The following is an 18,118-nucleotide window of genomic DNA, read 5'->3' on the forward strand; positions in this document are numbered from 1 at the left end:
GGGAGGGTCAGAGAGCTCTCGGATTTCATCAAAAATATCTTAATGTGTGTTCTGAAGATGAACGAAGGTCTTACGGGTTTGGAATGACATGAGGGTGAGTAATTAATGACAGAATTTTCATTTTTGGGTGAACTATCCCTTTAAATGTTTCTAAGGATGTTGTCATGTGGGCCTTATGGGTTAACGTCACAAATACTTTTTTTCCAAGCACTGAACCTTTTCCTTGTTTTCTTCCATTCTGATTAAGATTTACTGATGAGGTTTTTTGTCATTATAATAATTTTATTGTCATTCTGACTGTGAAGATGGCCTGTTCTTGTTGGTCACTCCCTGAGACAACTGCTTGTGCTTTACCGAATGCACTTTTAGGACTTTTTTTTAATTTTATATAAAACCTTGAACCACTTTTCACTCTGGTTAAATTTGTGTGGACATCCCATCCACTCAAGCGGAATAAGTGAAATTTATACTGTGGTGGAAAGGACATTTGTAACATTTTAATTGGATTAAAATCATTAGAATCCAATGTCTTTCAAACATTTTGCATAATTAGACAAAATTGCAGCTTCATTAAGGGAGAATATACTTTATAAAATTACTTTTTTAAAAGGCATAAAATGTTCTCAAATAATCTGTTTTATTTACAAGAAAATGCTATTTCTTTGTGATTTACAATTTCTGAGTGAAAACTTTCAAAGCCAATTTTTTTCTGATGTAGTTCAGTGCACAAGTCTCTCTATTAACTATGAGTGTAGATGGATGTGTTGCATGTGCACACTACCTAGTGGACCAAGTGTTATCTGCATGGACACGTACTGTATGGTGTGCGGCGACATTTTAGATAATTCTTATGCCAAAACTTATGTAATGCAGACTGTCTGTAAACAATCATATACTTTTGGCTTTATAAATGACACACAATTAAAAAAGTGCTTTAAGTTGAGGCCTGACGTTTTCCCAGAAAAAGAAGAGGTTTGAAACAACCCTAGCGAATGTCAGTGATTCTAATAAAAAATTTTTTGTGATGTGCCACTTTAAAATTTCATTTTGGTTGAATAATATTTGGAGTCTGATGTGAGCAAGAACAAGATTCCTTTTCTCCCAGGAAAATTACCCAGACACCTTATGAAATGTTGCCCCTCCATTCAGGTCTATTCAGTAAAACGGCAATAAAAATACAGGCTCCATTTCTGTACAGGCAAAAGCTGCCCCATAAACCCTGGCAGGTTTGGGTCTTTTAAGATCAGTGGCCATGTGATGGTACGGTGACTCTGATATGGTGATAATCTTCTTTAATTATTAATAGCAACTAACTAATAGTGTCGAACACATTTGCCAAGTTCAACACAGAGCCCCCATGTTTTTAACTCCAACCTGAAATAGCACTTTGTCCCTCTGGAGCATCTGAGGAAGTGAGAAAAAGGAAGAGAGGTGGGAGGGGAAGACAAACCAAGCCAAAAATGATTTTAATCTGTGCTCTGGAAGAGCAAATCTTCTTAAATCTTCCTCGAGGAGCAGTCTAAGAAAGAGAGGAAGCTGAGGGGAAAGAGACTTGTTTTGAGGCTGGAACAGCAACTGATGGGCCGTGTGCTGCGGGCCAAGCCTTTATTTGTGTTCTGAGGCAGAAACCGCAAGTGAGCGCTCCAGTGAGCCACACCCCCGAGTGAGTGAACTCCAGCATGCACAAACACGCATGCACACACAAACACGGCGGATGGTCTGCCATCACCAAGCACTAAATAGAGAGCAGCCCACATTTATAAGAGCAGGGCCGCTCCACCCAGTTCAACTCATTGAGAGAGGGGGAAAGAAAACGGAGATAAAAGAAAATGAGCATGCCAGCATTCTGCCACTGAGCGAGTGAAAACAAATGAGACGAGGCTTTAACAGAGGAAATTAGTGTAATATGAACAAACATCACATTTCCATAATATTCTGATACTTTCGTTCGCACCCTATTTTATAAAATAAGTCACATCTGACTTTGTCGCTCCAGATCAAAACTGCATTGTAAAAATAATGTAAAATACTAAATAAAACAAAGCCTTTACAGACATTAAAGACAATAAACATGTATTTTAGGATGCAGTGTTTGACAAAACAGAGCAATTGGAAAGAGAAAGCGTGATCTATATAGCTCATATTTACAAACTTTATTAGAGCCACAGAAAGACAAGCGTGCTGAAAGACACACAACACACAATCTTGAAGTCATTATGTCCATTAACAAAAATGTAAGATGAATTTTAATGTGATTTTCTGAAAAAAAAAAAAAAAAGTGAATGATTTTGAACGCCATTCTGTGTCGCCACAGACAGTAAACAACTGGTGGCGCCAGTGTGTGTACAGTCATGGAAAACAACCTGTTCGAATTTTGAAGATGTGGCGTGGTGCTTCTCATCTGGTGTGCGACCTCCTTAAGAACGGTTCTTTTAAAAACTCTTCATAGAAAGGTTCTTTGGGGAGCCAAAAACTGTTCTTCTATGGCATCGCTGTGAAAACTCCCTTTTGGAAGCTTTATTTTTAAGAGTGTAAAGAACCTAATGATTCCATGGATGTTAAAGGTTCTTTACAGAACAATGACAATAAAGAAAGAACCTTTATTTTTCAGAGTGTAAGTACTGGCTCTGATCTTAAGAATATCACTGACGCATATGTATTTAAAAGGATACTAAGATTAGACAACTTTAGTGAAGTAAGTTAAATGCTTTTCTTTATACAGTAGCTTATATTGCTGCTATTTCTGAACATAACTATATCCATTTTTAACCACATTAAATTAGCTTGCAACTTGGAAAGCAGTTTGAAAGCATTCCTAAATGCAGTTCATGCACAGGTACCAGCTTGCTGCATTGCTTATTTATATCTAATCCCTTAAGCCCTTTCACAGGATGAGGCCTGCCACTACGGCAACCCTCAGCAACCACAAAACGGTCGTCACAGGCAACCCAGCTGGGCAATCGGGCACTAATAGCAATGGTGGAGGGAGTGATCCGTTGCCAAAGCCACTCTTAGGTTTGGCTGCACATCCCTCTCCCAAGAGCAGCACGATCAGCATGGGCATATGGACTGAACACGCCTCTCTGCTCCCACTGTTCTCCTCCTCAATGTGTGTGTTCAGTAAACATGAATATTCCCAAATGACAGCTCGGGGAAGATGAGGAAAAGTGTTAGGCTGAGGAGAGATGGTAGAAAGTACTTGACATACCAGCCAACAATTTATTGATCATATGATTTATATTTTACACAAATATGGTAAAATGTGGTCCAAACAACAACTACTCACTAGATTTGCCAATGTTTACAAGGTTCATAGCAGTTCCTCTATTCTATACTAGAAACTAAACTTGATATCCTTAAGTACAACTGCCTGCTCTGCTTGTTCTCACAGTTACTGTATGATTTCAGGTTAACCCCAAAATGTTACATAAGTTGCAAAAGTTGACCAAACTTTAACTATGTTTCAAAACCTAGTGAGCTAAACTAAATCACTTCACAGTTTAGGGAAAAAAAATAAGCCTTTTCACATCTACAGGTTATCGCTGCTCTCCCTGCTCTCATCCATGCTAGGCTGCATGGATGTGCAGGGAGTTCTTGCCCAGAACAGAACCATACCGCCAATCCAAACTGTATGCTAATTGTCAGTCATCTTTGATGATAGTGGTCCTGACAGAACAACAGCATTACTACAACAGCAGGTTTGATGTGAGCTTTTTACATTTGGTATGTTAGCATGCACTAATTTTCATAAATCAGAATGAATCTAATCCGATTTCAGATTCTAAGAGTTGTGTTTAGAGTACATGAACCCTAAACTTTCAATTGGGGCTGTCATGATTCCTCGATTCAATTCGAGTACTCGATTTAAAAAAATCCTCGATTGCATTTTGCCCGTGTCGAGTAACCGACAAAGGTCCTATCTAAATGAATGGGGGAATCCTGAAATCTCAAAAACTGCTCACTGAACTCGCAATTAAATTACATATTTCAAATCGGCAACAAATTCTGAAATGAACTGCCCCATGAATGTTTTTTCTTATGCTCAATTAGCGTTTAAAAAGCTTATTTTTCAGGCTAGACCAGTCAATGCACATGTGCAGTCATATCGCGCTTAAGACTGCGCATGGGCATCGGCTGGTCCAGCCTCAGGGTTCTATGGGAACCAGAGCTTCTAACGGCCGCTGCAGTGATGCAATGACTTTACAAATCAGTGATTGGCTCTTTCATTTAGAAGGCGAGACTATTTCGCCATATTGCACGTTGCATTTTCTCCCATTCATCATAAGTATAGGAGTGAAACATCTTTGTATTGTTACAGTATTTGATTCCATATACGAGAATCCATGAAACGCATTATTAGACCATTTTCTAAGGATTTATGATATATTAATTCAGTTTAAATCAACAAATCATAATGCTACACTCTTAAAAATAAAGGTGCTTCAAAAGGTTCTTCAAGAGATGCCATAGAAGAACCATTTTTGGGTCCACAAAAACCATTCAGTCAAAGGTTATTTAAAGAACCATCTCTTTCTTAACTTTTTGTAATCTGAAGAACCTTTTTTCGCCACAAAGAACCTTTTGTGAAACAGAAAGGTTCTTCAGATGTTAAAGGTTCTTTATAATTCCTTAATTTACCTTTGTAAAAAACCTCATTGCTGGCTACTCTCTGGTGTCTCAGACTATGACATCTTAGTCCTGTATCGGCCACTGTAGCTTCTCTAAAGGGAGGGGTGAGCGGGGACTGGGCCGTTGGTTGCAATTCGCAAGCTGACCGCTAGATGCCGCTAAAATTTACACTGCACCTTTAAATATCCAATGCAGGTTTAATATATGTGCTTTAATTTAATGATATAGATTCAGGCAGATTTACTGAATACAAACAGCTGTTTGTGTGACTGTCACTTGCATAAGACCCGACAGACCTTTTTTTTTTTAACAATGTTACTTGCACTTTAAGCTTATTTTGAAAATGATCAAGTTAGATTTATAGAGTACTTTCAACATTCAGTCCAAAACTCAGACCTACACTACAGCTACACAGCGCCGCTCTGCTCATGTGGGCAACGTGAACACTGTAACCTGGCAATATGGATGCCAAAATAAATACACAAAATGGGCCTAAGAGTGCTGTAGCCATTATATTCAAGCTCCTGGAAAACATTTTTTTCCGCTAGCACGGGAAGTGGATTCAAAAGCACTTTGTGCAGTCTTTCAACAGAAACATGATCAGACTTCCTCCATCCTTACAACCCTTCTTCTATGTGTCTCACTCATGTCACTTTCTCATCGTCTATCACCCTGTCACAGAACGATGGAGAAGGCGAAGAGGGAAAGAGAGCAACAGAGAGAGAGAGAGAGAGAAGAGGAGGAGAGGAGACTGGTACAATGGCCGTCACTGTGCCTGTACGGCTGCCAGGACGCGAGGAGGGAGGAGTGGAGGGTCTGACTAAACCGAGCAGTGTGGAAAGGCAAAAGAGAGAGAGTGAAAATCAGAGACAGCAGGCGGGATGAATAAGCTCTCCTCAGCCCATCTCCACCAGGTTCAGCCATACAAGGACGGGCCTGTGCCTCAGAAGGGTGAGAAAACCAACACCACACTCCTCGAACGCTCTGCATCAGAGCTCTTATTGTACACACCACTTTTCTCAGGATACCCTACACCCCCAGAAGCAGGACTAATGGATATTCCTGGTATCTTTTCCACTCTTAGCTCACTCTCTGGAGACTATACCTCTACCTGAACCACACTTAACAAAGATCACAGAGGACCATTAGAGGAAAAAGACCCCCTGCGCCAGGCACAACGGGTGTATAGATGTGTGTATACATGAGCATGAATGTGACAGACAGTGTTGTGGAGCAACTAACTAAAAGTAGAGACGCTACCAACCTAGGTTTCTCAGTAGTGTGACAGTAGCTCAGTTGTTTAAAGTGAACTCAAGTGAATTCAGGTATCGCAAAATCATAAATGCACAATAAGATAATAGATATTCATTGAGATTTGCATTACATGTAACGGTTTATATGAGTGTTTTCTTTAAAAAATAACTTAAGGCCATATATATTTAAAAATAACAAATAAATTTTTCAATATTAGCCAATACAGAGAAATTAAAAATCTCTAATGTGCCCTTTTTACAGACTGTGATGAGGCATTTTTTAAACATATAAAGTTCATTTATAACGCCATACTTTTTTTCTAACCTTAGAATTAAATGATAAATCTCTGACCAACACAATCAATCTCTTGATAATTTTTTCTCTTTTGTTGTTTATATGAGTGTTTTCTTTAAAAAATAACTTAAGGCCATATATATTTAAAAATAACAAATACATTTTTTTCAATATTAGCCAATACAGAGAAATTAAAAATCTCTAATGTGCCCTTTTTACAGACTGTGATGAGGCATTTTTTAAACATATAAAGTTCATTTATAACGCCATACTTTTTTTCTAACCTTAGAATTAAATGATAAATCTCTGACCAACACAATCAATCTCTTGATAATTTTTTCTCTTTTGTAAGTCATTGAAAGGTTTCCTTGGATTTTCTTTCATTTGCTATTGGAGGTATATGGGAAAGTTAAGTTATATTTGTTGTAGTTTCTGTTCACCATGACAGAAGTGTACACAACTATAATGACTTCGGCTTCTTAGAACACTGAAAATGTGAAAAGAGTCAATATTGGTTGATAAGTTAAATGGCATGATATATTACGCATCCCTAATCCTAAGGACTTCAATTCCTTAATGGTTCAGTTACCATTCTTCTAGTACTTTTTGAAATTTTTATTAGTGGCTACATAAATTAAATTTACAATAGTCTCTACAATTGTATACTAAAAACACATTTTTATTAAATTACTGACAAAACCTATACGTTGTTACATTGCCAATGAATAGTAGTGCAAGAAACATTGTCAGAATTTTAGCATGATGTTCCATCCACTTTTGGAGAAAACTTTGAAATATAGAAAATTTTAAATTTAAAGTAATATTTCCAAGTAAAAAATTTAATTTGCATGTACGTACCCCCTCAAATACAGCTGATTACTGCTATGATTCTGATTTTAATATAAATGTTTTATTGTATTTACTGTACTTCAGTTTGATCCAGTCACTTTAATGTATTTAAATACAACTGCTTTTTTCCAACAAGTCTTTGGTTACAAATATTAACTTTCATAGAAAGTTACTGTAGCAGGACTGTAGAATTGAGCTTGTAGCTTGTCAAGCTATGGTTTTCAAAGTGTCAGTCGCAGTGGTTTACATCCATCCAAACAACACCTGATGAGTTCTGGGAACATGCATGTACTTGTAAGTACAGAGAAAAACTAATTTTTGATTTTCATTAATCTCTATAGCTAAACCACACAAAAAGGAGCAACCATTCAAGCAATCATGCCACACAATTCCAAAATAATGTGTGGAAGCTGTCGGAAAGGGCACACACATACACACACATCCTTAAGGTGACATTATGCCAAGACTCTCTATGTTGAGTGCTGGAGACAACTAAGAGTAAAAGAATGCAAGTGTTCCCTGAAGAAGAAGAGAGGAAAGAGCAGGACTGAAGGGATTCCAGTTTGAGGATGAAAAACGAGGAGAGAGCTTGAACGGATCTTAAAATTCCAGCAGAAATATGTGAGGGAAAGATCCTAACTCTCAGGCACCAAAGTGCCTTCGGGGATCTAAAAAAATACCACAATTATACCAGAGTCCTCCATAACAGACCCTCATGACAGATGAACATAAAAGACTCTGAGGCCACTGACAGTAAACAGCAAGCCGACTGTTTATGTGTATGCTTGGGTGTCCAGTGTTTCTGACCACAGACATGGCAGCAAATCAACCCTTCTGCTACACCTCATTGGCTGCTTCCTTGTTCCTGCCTTTCAGCATCATTTAATCCAGAACTTTCCCTTATATATCTAATCCATTGTTTGGCATGGCTAACTCCAGCCTTTCATCTCTGCACTAAAACCGTACGCTGTAGCGAAACAATCTACAAAACAGATGCTGCTGAACCCCGTAACATACATTTTAGTAGAGAGAGCCTGAGAAAGAATAAAGAATGAGAAAAATGTTTTGATTGTGCAGAGAGAGATTGAGAACAGAAGGTGACGACCCTAATTTGGACTGGATTGGTGTCGGCAGTAAATTAACAGGGTTAACTGGATGGTTGCCTCAGATTTATTGGGAGGCCCAAAGCTGGATGTCTGAGGGTCAAAATAATGGCTGAGACATTTCATACTTTAAAAGTGGCATGCAAGTAGGGTGTCTTGAACATGATGGCTATGGCTCCGTCTACACCACACTCTCCTTGTAAGCACACGTACACTGGTGGGATGTCTGTGAGAGAATTTATGATTAGGACTGTACAATAGGGCCAACAAAAATCATATTGCAATTATTTTGTCATATAATGTGGTCTGAACTCTGAGGCAGCCATCCCATATTGAAAGTTAGTACAAAAAGACAATATCACACTGAAAAAAGCACAAACTCCAAACTAAAAAGGAATGTCATTTGACTCCAAATAAATGTTTTGCCCACACTGCCATTAAAGTTACTTTTAATGGAAAAAAAACGATGCAACACGTGACAACAAAAAACAAAAACACGAGACAAAAAAAGACATCACAAGACAAAATAAGAATAAAACAAAAACACCACAAGCCTAAAAACAACAAACAACATTACAAAAACTGACAAAAAGCAAACAAAAAACAAAATGACAAAAAGCAAACAAGATAACAAACAAAAGATAAAAACAAACAAGATAACAAATAAGACAAAAACAACACAAGCAACAAAAACAAAACAAGACTAAAGAAAAAAAACAAAAAAACAAGATGAGGGAACAAAAAGCAAACAAGACAACAAAAAACAAAACATTCCAAAACAAAGGAAAAAGCAAACAAAACAAATGAAATAAGACAAAATCAACAAGGAACAGAGTACAAGACAAAAAAACAAAACATCATAAGACAAAAAAAAACAAACAGACAAGACAAGATGAAAAAAGCACATTGTTTTTGCATTTCATTCAGTGTTGCAGTACTAAAATCTGGCTCAGCCAGGACTCAGTATCCAAGACTAGACTCACAAGTCCTAGACCATATTTTCTAGTCTAGTCACTGGTCTTAGACTCAGACTTGAGAGGGACTTCTTTCCATGTTTTGTCCGAACTTCAGTCCACACGGTTATCATTATGCTGTTACGGTGTTATCATGAAATACTTACGAAAGGCATATTACAATTTTTGTTTTATTGCGATTCATTTCAAATGTTGTGTGTAAAAACATCTAAAGAAAAGCGGTAACACTTTAGTAAAGGGACCAATTTTATTGGACGTTTATTAGTACTTATAAAGCACGTATTCTGCATGACCCTGGACCACAAAACCAGTCATAAGGGTAATTTTTCTGAGAATTTTTTTAAAATTGAGATTTATACATCAACTGAAAGCTAAATAAATCAGCTTTCCACTGATGTATGGTTTGTTAGGATAGGACAATATTTGGCCGAGATACAAATATTTGAAAATCTGGAATCTGAGGGTGCAAAAAAAATCGAAATATTGAAAAAATCGCCTTTAAAGTTGTCCAAATTAAATTCTTAGTAATGTATATTACTAATTAAAAATTAAGTTTTGATCTGTTTACAGTAGGAAATTTACAAAATATCTTCATGGAACATGATCTTTACTTAATATCCTAATGGTTTTTGGCATAAAATAAAAATCAATAATTTTGACCCATTCAATGTATTTTTGGCTATAGCTACAAATATACCCCAGCGACTTAAGACTGGTTTCGTGGTCCAGGGTCACATATTCTACATCTCTAATCCTACCCAATACCTAAATTTAACAACTACCTTAATAATGAGCAGCAAATTAGATGTTTATTGAGGTAAAAGTCACTTAATGGTTTGTTAATTGCGAGAATTGGACCTTAAAATAAATTGTGACCAGAAAAGCAGATCCACACACTGTACATTCTAAAGCACAAATATCTGCTGAATGTCCTAGCGACTAGCGTCCAGATGAAAACTCGCATTGATTAGATGTCTTGGAAATATCCATGCTATCAATAAAAGTCCAAACGAGATAATCTTCCCTTCTGAACTGCATAAGGACAAGTAAATTACAGAATTATCATTTTTGGATGAACTATTCCTCACATTCTTTCTCCCCATCTAGTTTTGCATGGACATTTTCACAGCATTTTACATCTATATTGAGATTTTTTTGTTGACAAAGGCCAGTGCTCAGTGCCACTATCATCACTGACTTCTCCCAGACCTCCCATGAGCTTCATTCAGAAGCATTCAAACGATGGTCTTTAAAAGGACCGAGCGTTTCTGACAAGGGAATTGGGATGTTATTGAGTTTAATAAGCGGTGTCATGAATGTCTGTTTATTTAGCATCCACAGCACTGATAAAATGACTGGAATGTCTTCAGCCATCAAAGGTCCTGTCTGTTTTTTCCTGCTCTGACATCTGCCTTGTAGAAACTTCTGTGGGACTGAGACCATTACTAAATAACAGACATATCTCGCAATAACTTTCCCACAACTTCATCTGCTCAATTTTAGCTTTTGGGACAGAATCTGGAGCACTTTCCCTTTAGATTGTTGCCTGTTCTTCCATTTTTGTATCCCCCAAGATGCTACAGAGTCAGCGGAGAACAGCACTAATAAGTACATAACTCATATAATAATGAAGATCTCGTAGGCAGCGTGCTATAATAATGCTAATAAACCCGAGGTTAAAAGAAGCTACAAGAAAGGTCAACCACACTGTTTCAATGATGTTCTAAATGAACCACTTCCAGGTTGAGCTTCAGCATGGCGAGGTGACCTTTTCAAAGTTTATGTACTCACCGCCCGCTATGAAAATATTGGAAATGCTAACCCTTTTATTGCGAACGGTATTAACGGATGGAAATCATAATCTAATTTCCTGAGAGTGCAATCCTGGAGCTTGTTGCGAAGAGTCATCGCAGTTCATTTGTGCCACTGAAAACCTGCTTTTCCCATGAAGTCATATATAGGCAGAGACTAAAGGGATTTATGAGCCACATCTCAGGAGCAGAGCAAAGCAATCCTCGTCCATGAGAAGACTCAATGCAGCATGTACTAGGAGCATGAACACACATGGAAGCTCCTCAGATGCATTAGGCAGAACTAACATCAATGTTCCGCTGCAGATCCCATCAACACGGAGACTTACCAGACCTCATCTCTCCAATTTCACTTGCTCGTTTTTGGCAACCTGTAACTGTATATGTTCAGTACTGATTCACATGGAGTATAAAAACTGAACACACACTGAAAAATAAACTTTAAGCAGTCTCATACATACATAATTTATCTTCCTAGAGAACAGACCAAAAATATTGACAAGTATTTAGTACTTTTTTCTATGAGCAAGAAAAAAAATTTTCAGCATGAGAACGTCCCATCGCCATTAATAATAAATGCTACTAGCTTATAAAACATACAGTAATAGTACAAGACATCTGATCCAAAAAAAATTAAGGCTTAGGAGAAGCACTATATCCTTAACCCTTGTCCTGTGCTTAAAGTCATTTACCTAATTTGGTTTTCCCGTTCAAAAATGACCGGCATTTAAAAAATTGCTTGTGAATCTCTCCTTATGCAATATTATCACCAATCTTGGATTCAATCCTTTTGTCAACTTGTTTTCTTTCAGTAAGCAAAGGTTTTGTATTTTGTTTTTGAACTGATTAATGGTAAAAAAAAGCATTATTTGTGGACAATTTTGGCAATGTTCTACAATCTATCCTACAATCTATCAGTACCAAAAAGAATTACAAACATGTGCTAATTGAAATAAAATACATTTTTGTAGGTAATTTTTTTTTACCACAAGTGCAAATAGGTGGGGGGGGGGAACTAAGTAAAAAAAATATAGATTTTCTGGGAAGTTGTTATACCCTTTAGGCTTAAGTCCTAAGTGTAGGCTTAAGACTAAGTGTAAATAGAGACTATTTACACTAAGTGAAAATAGCATATTTTCTTAGTGATAGATGCTACTTACACTACATGCAAATAGCTATAGATTCTATTTACACTGTTAAAATAGCAGGATTTTCTGCTATTTATACTACTTATTGCAAATAGTGGCAATTATCTACACCTCAGTATTGTACAGTAGTACATTATAAAACAGTATGCAATAACATATTGAGTGTAAATTATAATTTTAATTAAAATTATTAAATGGTTGCCACCTTATAGGGACAATAAAACCCTCCCTACACCTACCCGATAATTCATTTTCACCTTTTTGATTATTTCCTTCATTTTTATTGAAAATAAATGCCTTACCGATGTGATATGAGATTTGAAAAGGGAGAAAAAAAAAGAAAAGATGTTCAACGAGGCAGATTGGAACCTGGGTCGATCGCGTCAAAAATGACTATGGCATAACGCACTTTACCATCTACACCACTGTAGCTGTTGTTAATCAATCGTCTTTTGAAGTGTTGACCACCCCAATCACACTTTGGTGGGCGGAGTTAGTGTAAATAGCCTATGCCAACAAGGCAGGCTATTTGCACTATATGGGGGTAAATAGATACTTCGATAATATTAACTAGACTTTTTGGGAACAAAATCCTCTCTGGGTCAAAATGACCAAAACACAACATGAGGATGTTGTTGCTTGTTATGTCATGGCTGGTTCAGACAAAAATGGTTATATCTAGTCACATTGTGTTTGGTTAAGACAGTGTTATTGTCTTTTTCATGACTTACTGAAACCAGGACAAATAGAACCCTCTGGTTTTTTACAACAAAAGACATCCTGCAATCAGCGCTCCAGATCTCAGTTGTGTGAAGGCTACTTGCTATTTAAAACAAGAACACACTCTTCAGACTGTGCCGCCCTGACTTCTGTTTCAATAGGTCATACACAAGAACCCCTGTCAAATCATTTAATGGAGGCTTTATTGGTTCAGATCTGTTATTTTTTCTTCAGGTTTATATTAAAAGAGTTGAGAGAGCGACTCTACCTGAGAGAGGGGTCGGGACAGTCTGTGACTCTGTATGCTCTTCTCCTCTGAAGACCAGGAATGGAGCTGGAGGCTGAAAAATAAAGAAATATTTAGCTTTAATAAGTGCAGATCATGGGACATTTCTGAACTGGTGTTGAATTCAAGCAAGTTTTGAAGTAAACTACAGTTGACATGAAATGGGTTGCAGTTACATGAACCTGAGCCATACAGTTCGATTCAGATGGAAAGTAGAAATGGACCAAGAAACTCAACAGAAGTAAACATAAGAATGTGAAACTAGACAGATGTGTCAAGAGGAAAAGTCATACATTATGAGCCACAGGCACTTAGCTTAGAGAGAGAGAGCGAGAGAGAGCGAGAGAGCGCGAGAGCGCGAGAGAGAGAATTTTTTTTTTTACCAAGGATGCATTAAATTGATTCCAAAATATTCAATCTTACAGACCCCAAAAGTTTGAACAGTAGCTTACAATATCAGTTTTTTCCAGTAATGTATGAGATTATCTTACACTCCCTCTACCTTTTGCTGCTTCTGCTCGCAATTGTTTTATCTCTCTTACTTTGTTTCACTCCATTTCATCCTAATGTCATACTCCCTTTGATTTATTCTTTCTTCCTATATAGTACATTCAGTTTTCCCCCCTTCATCTTTCTTTCTGTCTCTGGCTCAAAGCTGAGGAGGTCTGGAGATGAGCTTTGGATAAGTCTAAATGCAGAAAGAGTATTTTGATGCTTGCAGTGATGGTATTTAAAATGGCAAATTAAGAAATGCTACTATTGGAGAGGGATAGAGTCAGCATAAAGCGGTTACAAATCTCGGTAACACTTTATTTTAAGGTGTCCTTGTTACACATGTTACATGTACTATTACAATTACAATTAATTATGCATAATTACATGCAAGTAACCTTAAGCCAAACCCTAATCCTAACCATATAGTAAGTACATGTAGTTAATTAATATTACTCACAGAGGCGGACTTAACCATTAGGCAAAGGTAGGCGACCGCCTTGGACCCCCAAATGCCAAGGGTCCCCTAAAATGCTTTTTATATGCGAGATGCGCGTTCGGTGCGGACGCACAAGTAGTTGCTGTGGTGTTCATTCACGACAGCCGTCTGTGCGTCTGCGTTGAACGTGCTTCTTAGCAAAAGTAGGGCGATGTAGAAAATGGGGATGAAATCCCGATATCTATTCATAAAAACGGAATTTACTGTGTAACGCGGAATGTGACGGAATGAACAGCGCAGACGCGCGTTTCGTTTGATATTTAATTTTAACAATTTAATATTTAAGCACGCGCAACGTTCGCGGTTGTCGTCTGTAGTAGCTAAATAGTATTTTTTGCAATTTAATGTTCACATACACTAGTCCACATCACGGTTTGATTGAAGTGTACTGAATTGCATTTGATTTATTCATTCAATATTTGACGAATTCCGTGACATTGATCGTTACACAGTAAATTTCTGTTGTGTAGCATTTCGAATGTACAAAAATTAAAGGGTTTGTTTAATTTTCATTGGAATAAAAGATAGATTAATGTTTTCGCCTTCATTTGATTACCAGAAAAATTAAATACACAACAGAATTTCTAAAAAATAAGTAAAATAAAAATTTCATAGGGCCCTATTATTGTATACAAATTAATAAATTAAGTTGTTTTTATGAATTCAATTAATTAGATATGTTTTTGATTAAAACATTAAAATGGAATACAGAAAATAAAAAAATAAAAATTTTAAAAAGCGCACAATTTGGGCCTTGAACGTAATTTTTGTTAAACTTTTAATAGGCCTAAATTGCTGGTAAATTAAACAAGTTTCGTGATTTTAATTAATTAGACATGTTTTTTGTTAAAATCCAGAAAAATTAAAATGGAAAAAAAAAACTGAATCCAGAAAAATTTAAACGGAAAAAAAAGATTTTGGAAAAAATAAAACTTAGGCTAATTTGGGAAAAATAAAATTTATTTCATAGGGCCCTACAAATATCATGCATCTGAAGCTATAATTTTAATACTAAGCAACAGTGCATATTATATAGGGCCTATTTTATTTCTTTAAACGGCGCTCACTCATTTTTGTGAAAGACCCAAGAAGGACCATGCACAGTCACTTTCCACACAGGCACACTTCATGTTTGGTTGAAATAATCCTTAAGCAATTTATAATTTCCTTCAGTTTAATTTAAATGTGCAATTAAAATAAATAAAAATAAATGTATATTTTAAAGTTTAGAATTAGACAGCCTTACGTTGTGTAGACATTTGCATAGTGAAAATTACCCCAACGCACCACCTAGTGTCCAACCTACTCTACTACTAATACCATTATAACCTGTTTAAATGTGAACAAGGGATTTACAACATTAAAGAAATCCTTTATTTATAACATATACATGAAAAATCTAAAAGATTAGACAACTATGGGACACGATCGTGCAGCAGCGAGCAACAGTGAAAGGAGCCTCAAGGTTGTAAATGTGTGAAATTGTATAGGGCCCCATTCCTGTACTTTGCCTGGGGGCCCCAAATCACTAAATCCGCCCCTGATTAATCAGTACTTAAATGTATAATTACACTGTAACAAGGAAACCTTAAAATAAAGTGTAAGTCAAGTCACCTTTATTTATATAGCGGTTTTAACAATACAGATTGTCAAAGCAACTGAACAGCATTAATTAGGAAAATAGTGTGTCAATAAAGCAAAATGACAATAGTAAACACTCATTTTTCAGTTAAAGACAGTTCATCATTCAATTCAGTGATGTCATCATCCAGCTCAGCTCAGTTTAAATAGTATCTTTGCAATCAAGTCAACGATATCGCTGGAAATGAAGTGTCCCCAACTAAGCAAGCCAGAGGCGACAGTAACCCAAATGTCTCTGCCAAATGAATTGGTGATTATATAATATATATTGTATTGTATTATAATATATTCACAAATGAAAAGACAAATTCCACAGAACAAGCACAACCTGAGGTAAAGCTTATCTATGTTATCCTTTGACTTATGGCTCCTTATTTTTCCCATTAGAAGACAGTGGTTGGATGGGCAGAGACAGGCAATTAAGGTGAGAACAGGTTGTCTGTACATGGAGTTCTAACAGAATGGGCATAAATTAGCAGTTGTTCAATGGCTTTTAAACACTTGATGCTTTTTGTTGACATGTACTGACATGATTTAGGGTCCCGAATCCACCCAGTATTGTTTGTGCTCAACTATGGCATTATATATATAGTACAACATGTGTTTTGAACACACACACACACTATTGTGCAAAAGTTTTTTTTTTTTCACCAACAAAAAATGGTTTAAAGTACGTTTTTTTTCTATCTTTTGCTGTAGTATGTCAGTAGGAAATATCAGTTTACATTTTCAAACATTAATTTTGCTATTAATTGTAATAATCCAATGAGATTTTTGTCTGAAAACAGCCAGTGCTCCACACAGAGATCTTAAATGACATGAAGAAACGGAACCAACGGCGACAGACTAAATCCAGAAGAACTGTGGCAATGTCTCCAAGATGCTTCAAGAAACCTACCTGTAAAGCTTCCTCAATGTGCACCTAGGGCAAAAGCTGCTTTAAACGCAAAGGATGGTCACATCAAATGTTGATTTGATTTAGTAAATAGAAGTTAATTGAGGAATAAAATCTATTTATGACATTATTTTTGAAAGCATCCTCACTTTACATCATTTTTACACAAGTGCCTAAAACTTTTAACAGTACTGTAGCTTTGCAGGTAGGTTTCTTGAAGCATCTTGGAGACGTTGCCAGAGTTCTTCTCATTCTCTTCTCATCTCAGTTGGTTCCGTTTCTTCATGTCATTCCAAACAGACTGGATGAAGGTGAGATCAGATCTCTAACTAATTAAATCGGGTTGAATGTTAGGTACGTTAACAATTTTTTTTTTATTGTTTAAATGATTCAAAGCTGAAAGAGTGAGTAATTTCTATACCATTCACATCACTAGCTAAAAAGGTGATTGTTTCAGACAGTTTTCTAGACAACCCCACATTTCTCTGGCAGGCAAGTCCTTAGCCAATATTTGAGTCAAGTATTGGAGGTTAATTGCGTATAAAAATAGACAATTAATTACCTTTGAGGCTACTGACAGCCATCTGCTGCAAACTCAACCTAAAATGTTTTATGACACAAACCGGTTATAATATCTTTTAATGTTTTTATTTTGAGATAATCCAAGAACTAAATCAATTCAGTAATTCAATACTTTACAAATGAAAGGTACTTCATCTAATTTGATTATTTTCTTTATTTGGATCTTGATGGATGTAAACCGAAAGACTAGATTGCCTATAACAAAAAAACACCTGCATTACATTGTGTAACTTAAGTTAAAAACAAGAGACTCAAAGCAGTGATACATTATAAACATGATTGAAGTTGTTGTACTGAGCTTATACGTGCAAATCTGTGACAGCATGACTGAACATCAAACTGCTTCCAAAAACAGCTTCAGTTAATATCAACGTGGTCCATCTACACTAGTATCCATGGTTTCAGAATTTTTAAAAATTACATTACGGACATAATGTGTTAAAAATAGCATAGCAGACTTTCTACTTGTTTATGCACATCTACACTACAGATACATATAGTGATACCAGCCTTATCGTTGTCAAAAAATTATTTTGAGCTGCCAGATAAGATCAAACCAGAAAATAAAAATCCTGTTCCAAACTGCTTTCACTTTGGTCGATACTCAATATACCTCCCTCAAATACTTGCCGTTTAAAAAGTGAGACACTTCTAAACTGACGTCATTGTGCTGTGTGCCCCATTTAGTTCTCAATGAGGTCATCTGCAAAGACCGATTGTGGATACATCAGCCTTAGCTGAAGGTTTAGTGTGATATTGTAGAGGAGGACTACAGTAGTTTGTCTTCTAATGCTCCTCTGAGAAGATCTTCACTTTTGAAGGCAAATGCATGAATTCCCAGCAAAACTCCCTGCAACTTCTTCCTTACAATATGATTTCCAGAGTGACTTCTCGTCTTGTGACAGTACACTTTCATTCTTTGGAAGATGACACATCAGAGC

At 36.5% G+C, this 18,118-nt stretch overlaps 1 protein-coding gene across 1 annotated transcript in view; it reads right to left on the reverse strand.

The window, feature by feature from the left end:
* The window catches only part of LOC107565117 (PDZ and LIM domain protein 2-like), a 78,777-nt gene that overhangs the window by 23,644 nt on the left and 37,015 nt on the right, over window positions 1-18,118 (reverse strand). Inside the window, exon 4 of the mRNA XM_016250330.1 lies at window positions 13,051-13,261. Within this exon, the coding sequence (XP_016105816.1) occupies window positions 13,051-13,261 (211 nt within the window). The remainder of the gene's footprint in view (window positions 1-13,050; window positions 13,262-18,118) is intronic.

This window comes from Sinocyclocheilus grahami, unplaced genomic scaffold (assembly GCF_001515645.1).
Source record: "Sinocyclocheilus grahami isolate Dianchi unplaced genomic scaffold, SAMN03320097.WGS_v1.1 scaffold982.1, whole genome shotgun sequence".
NCBI classification, from domain to species: Eukaryota; Metazoa; Chordata; class Actinopteri; order Cypriniformes; family Cyprinidae; genus Sinocyclocheilus; species Sinocyclocheilus grahami.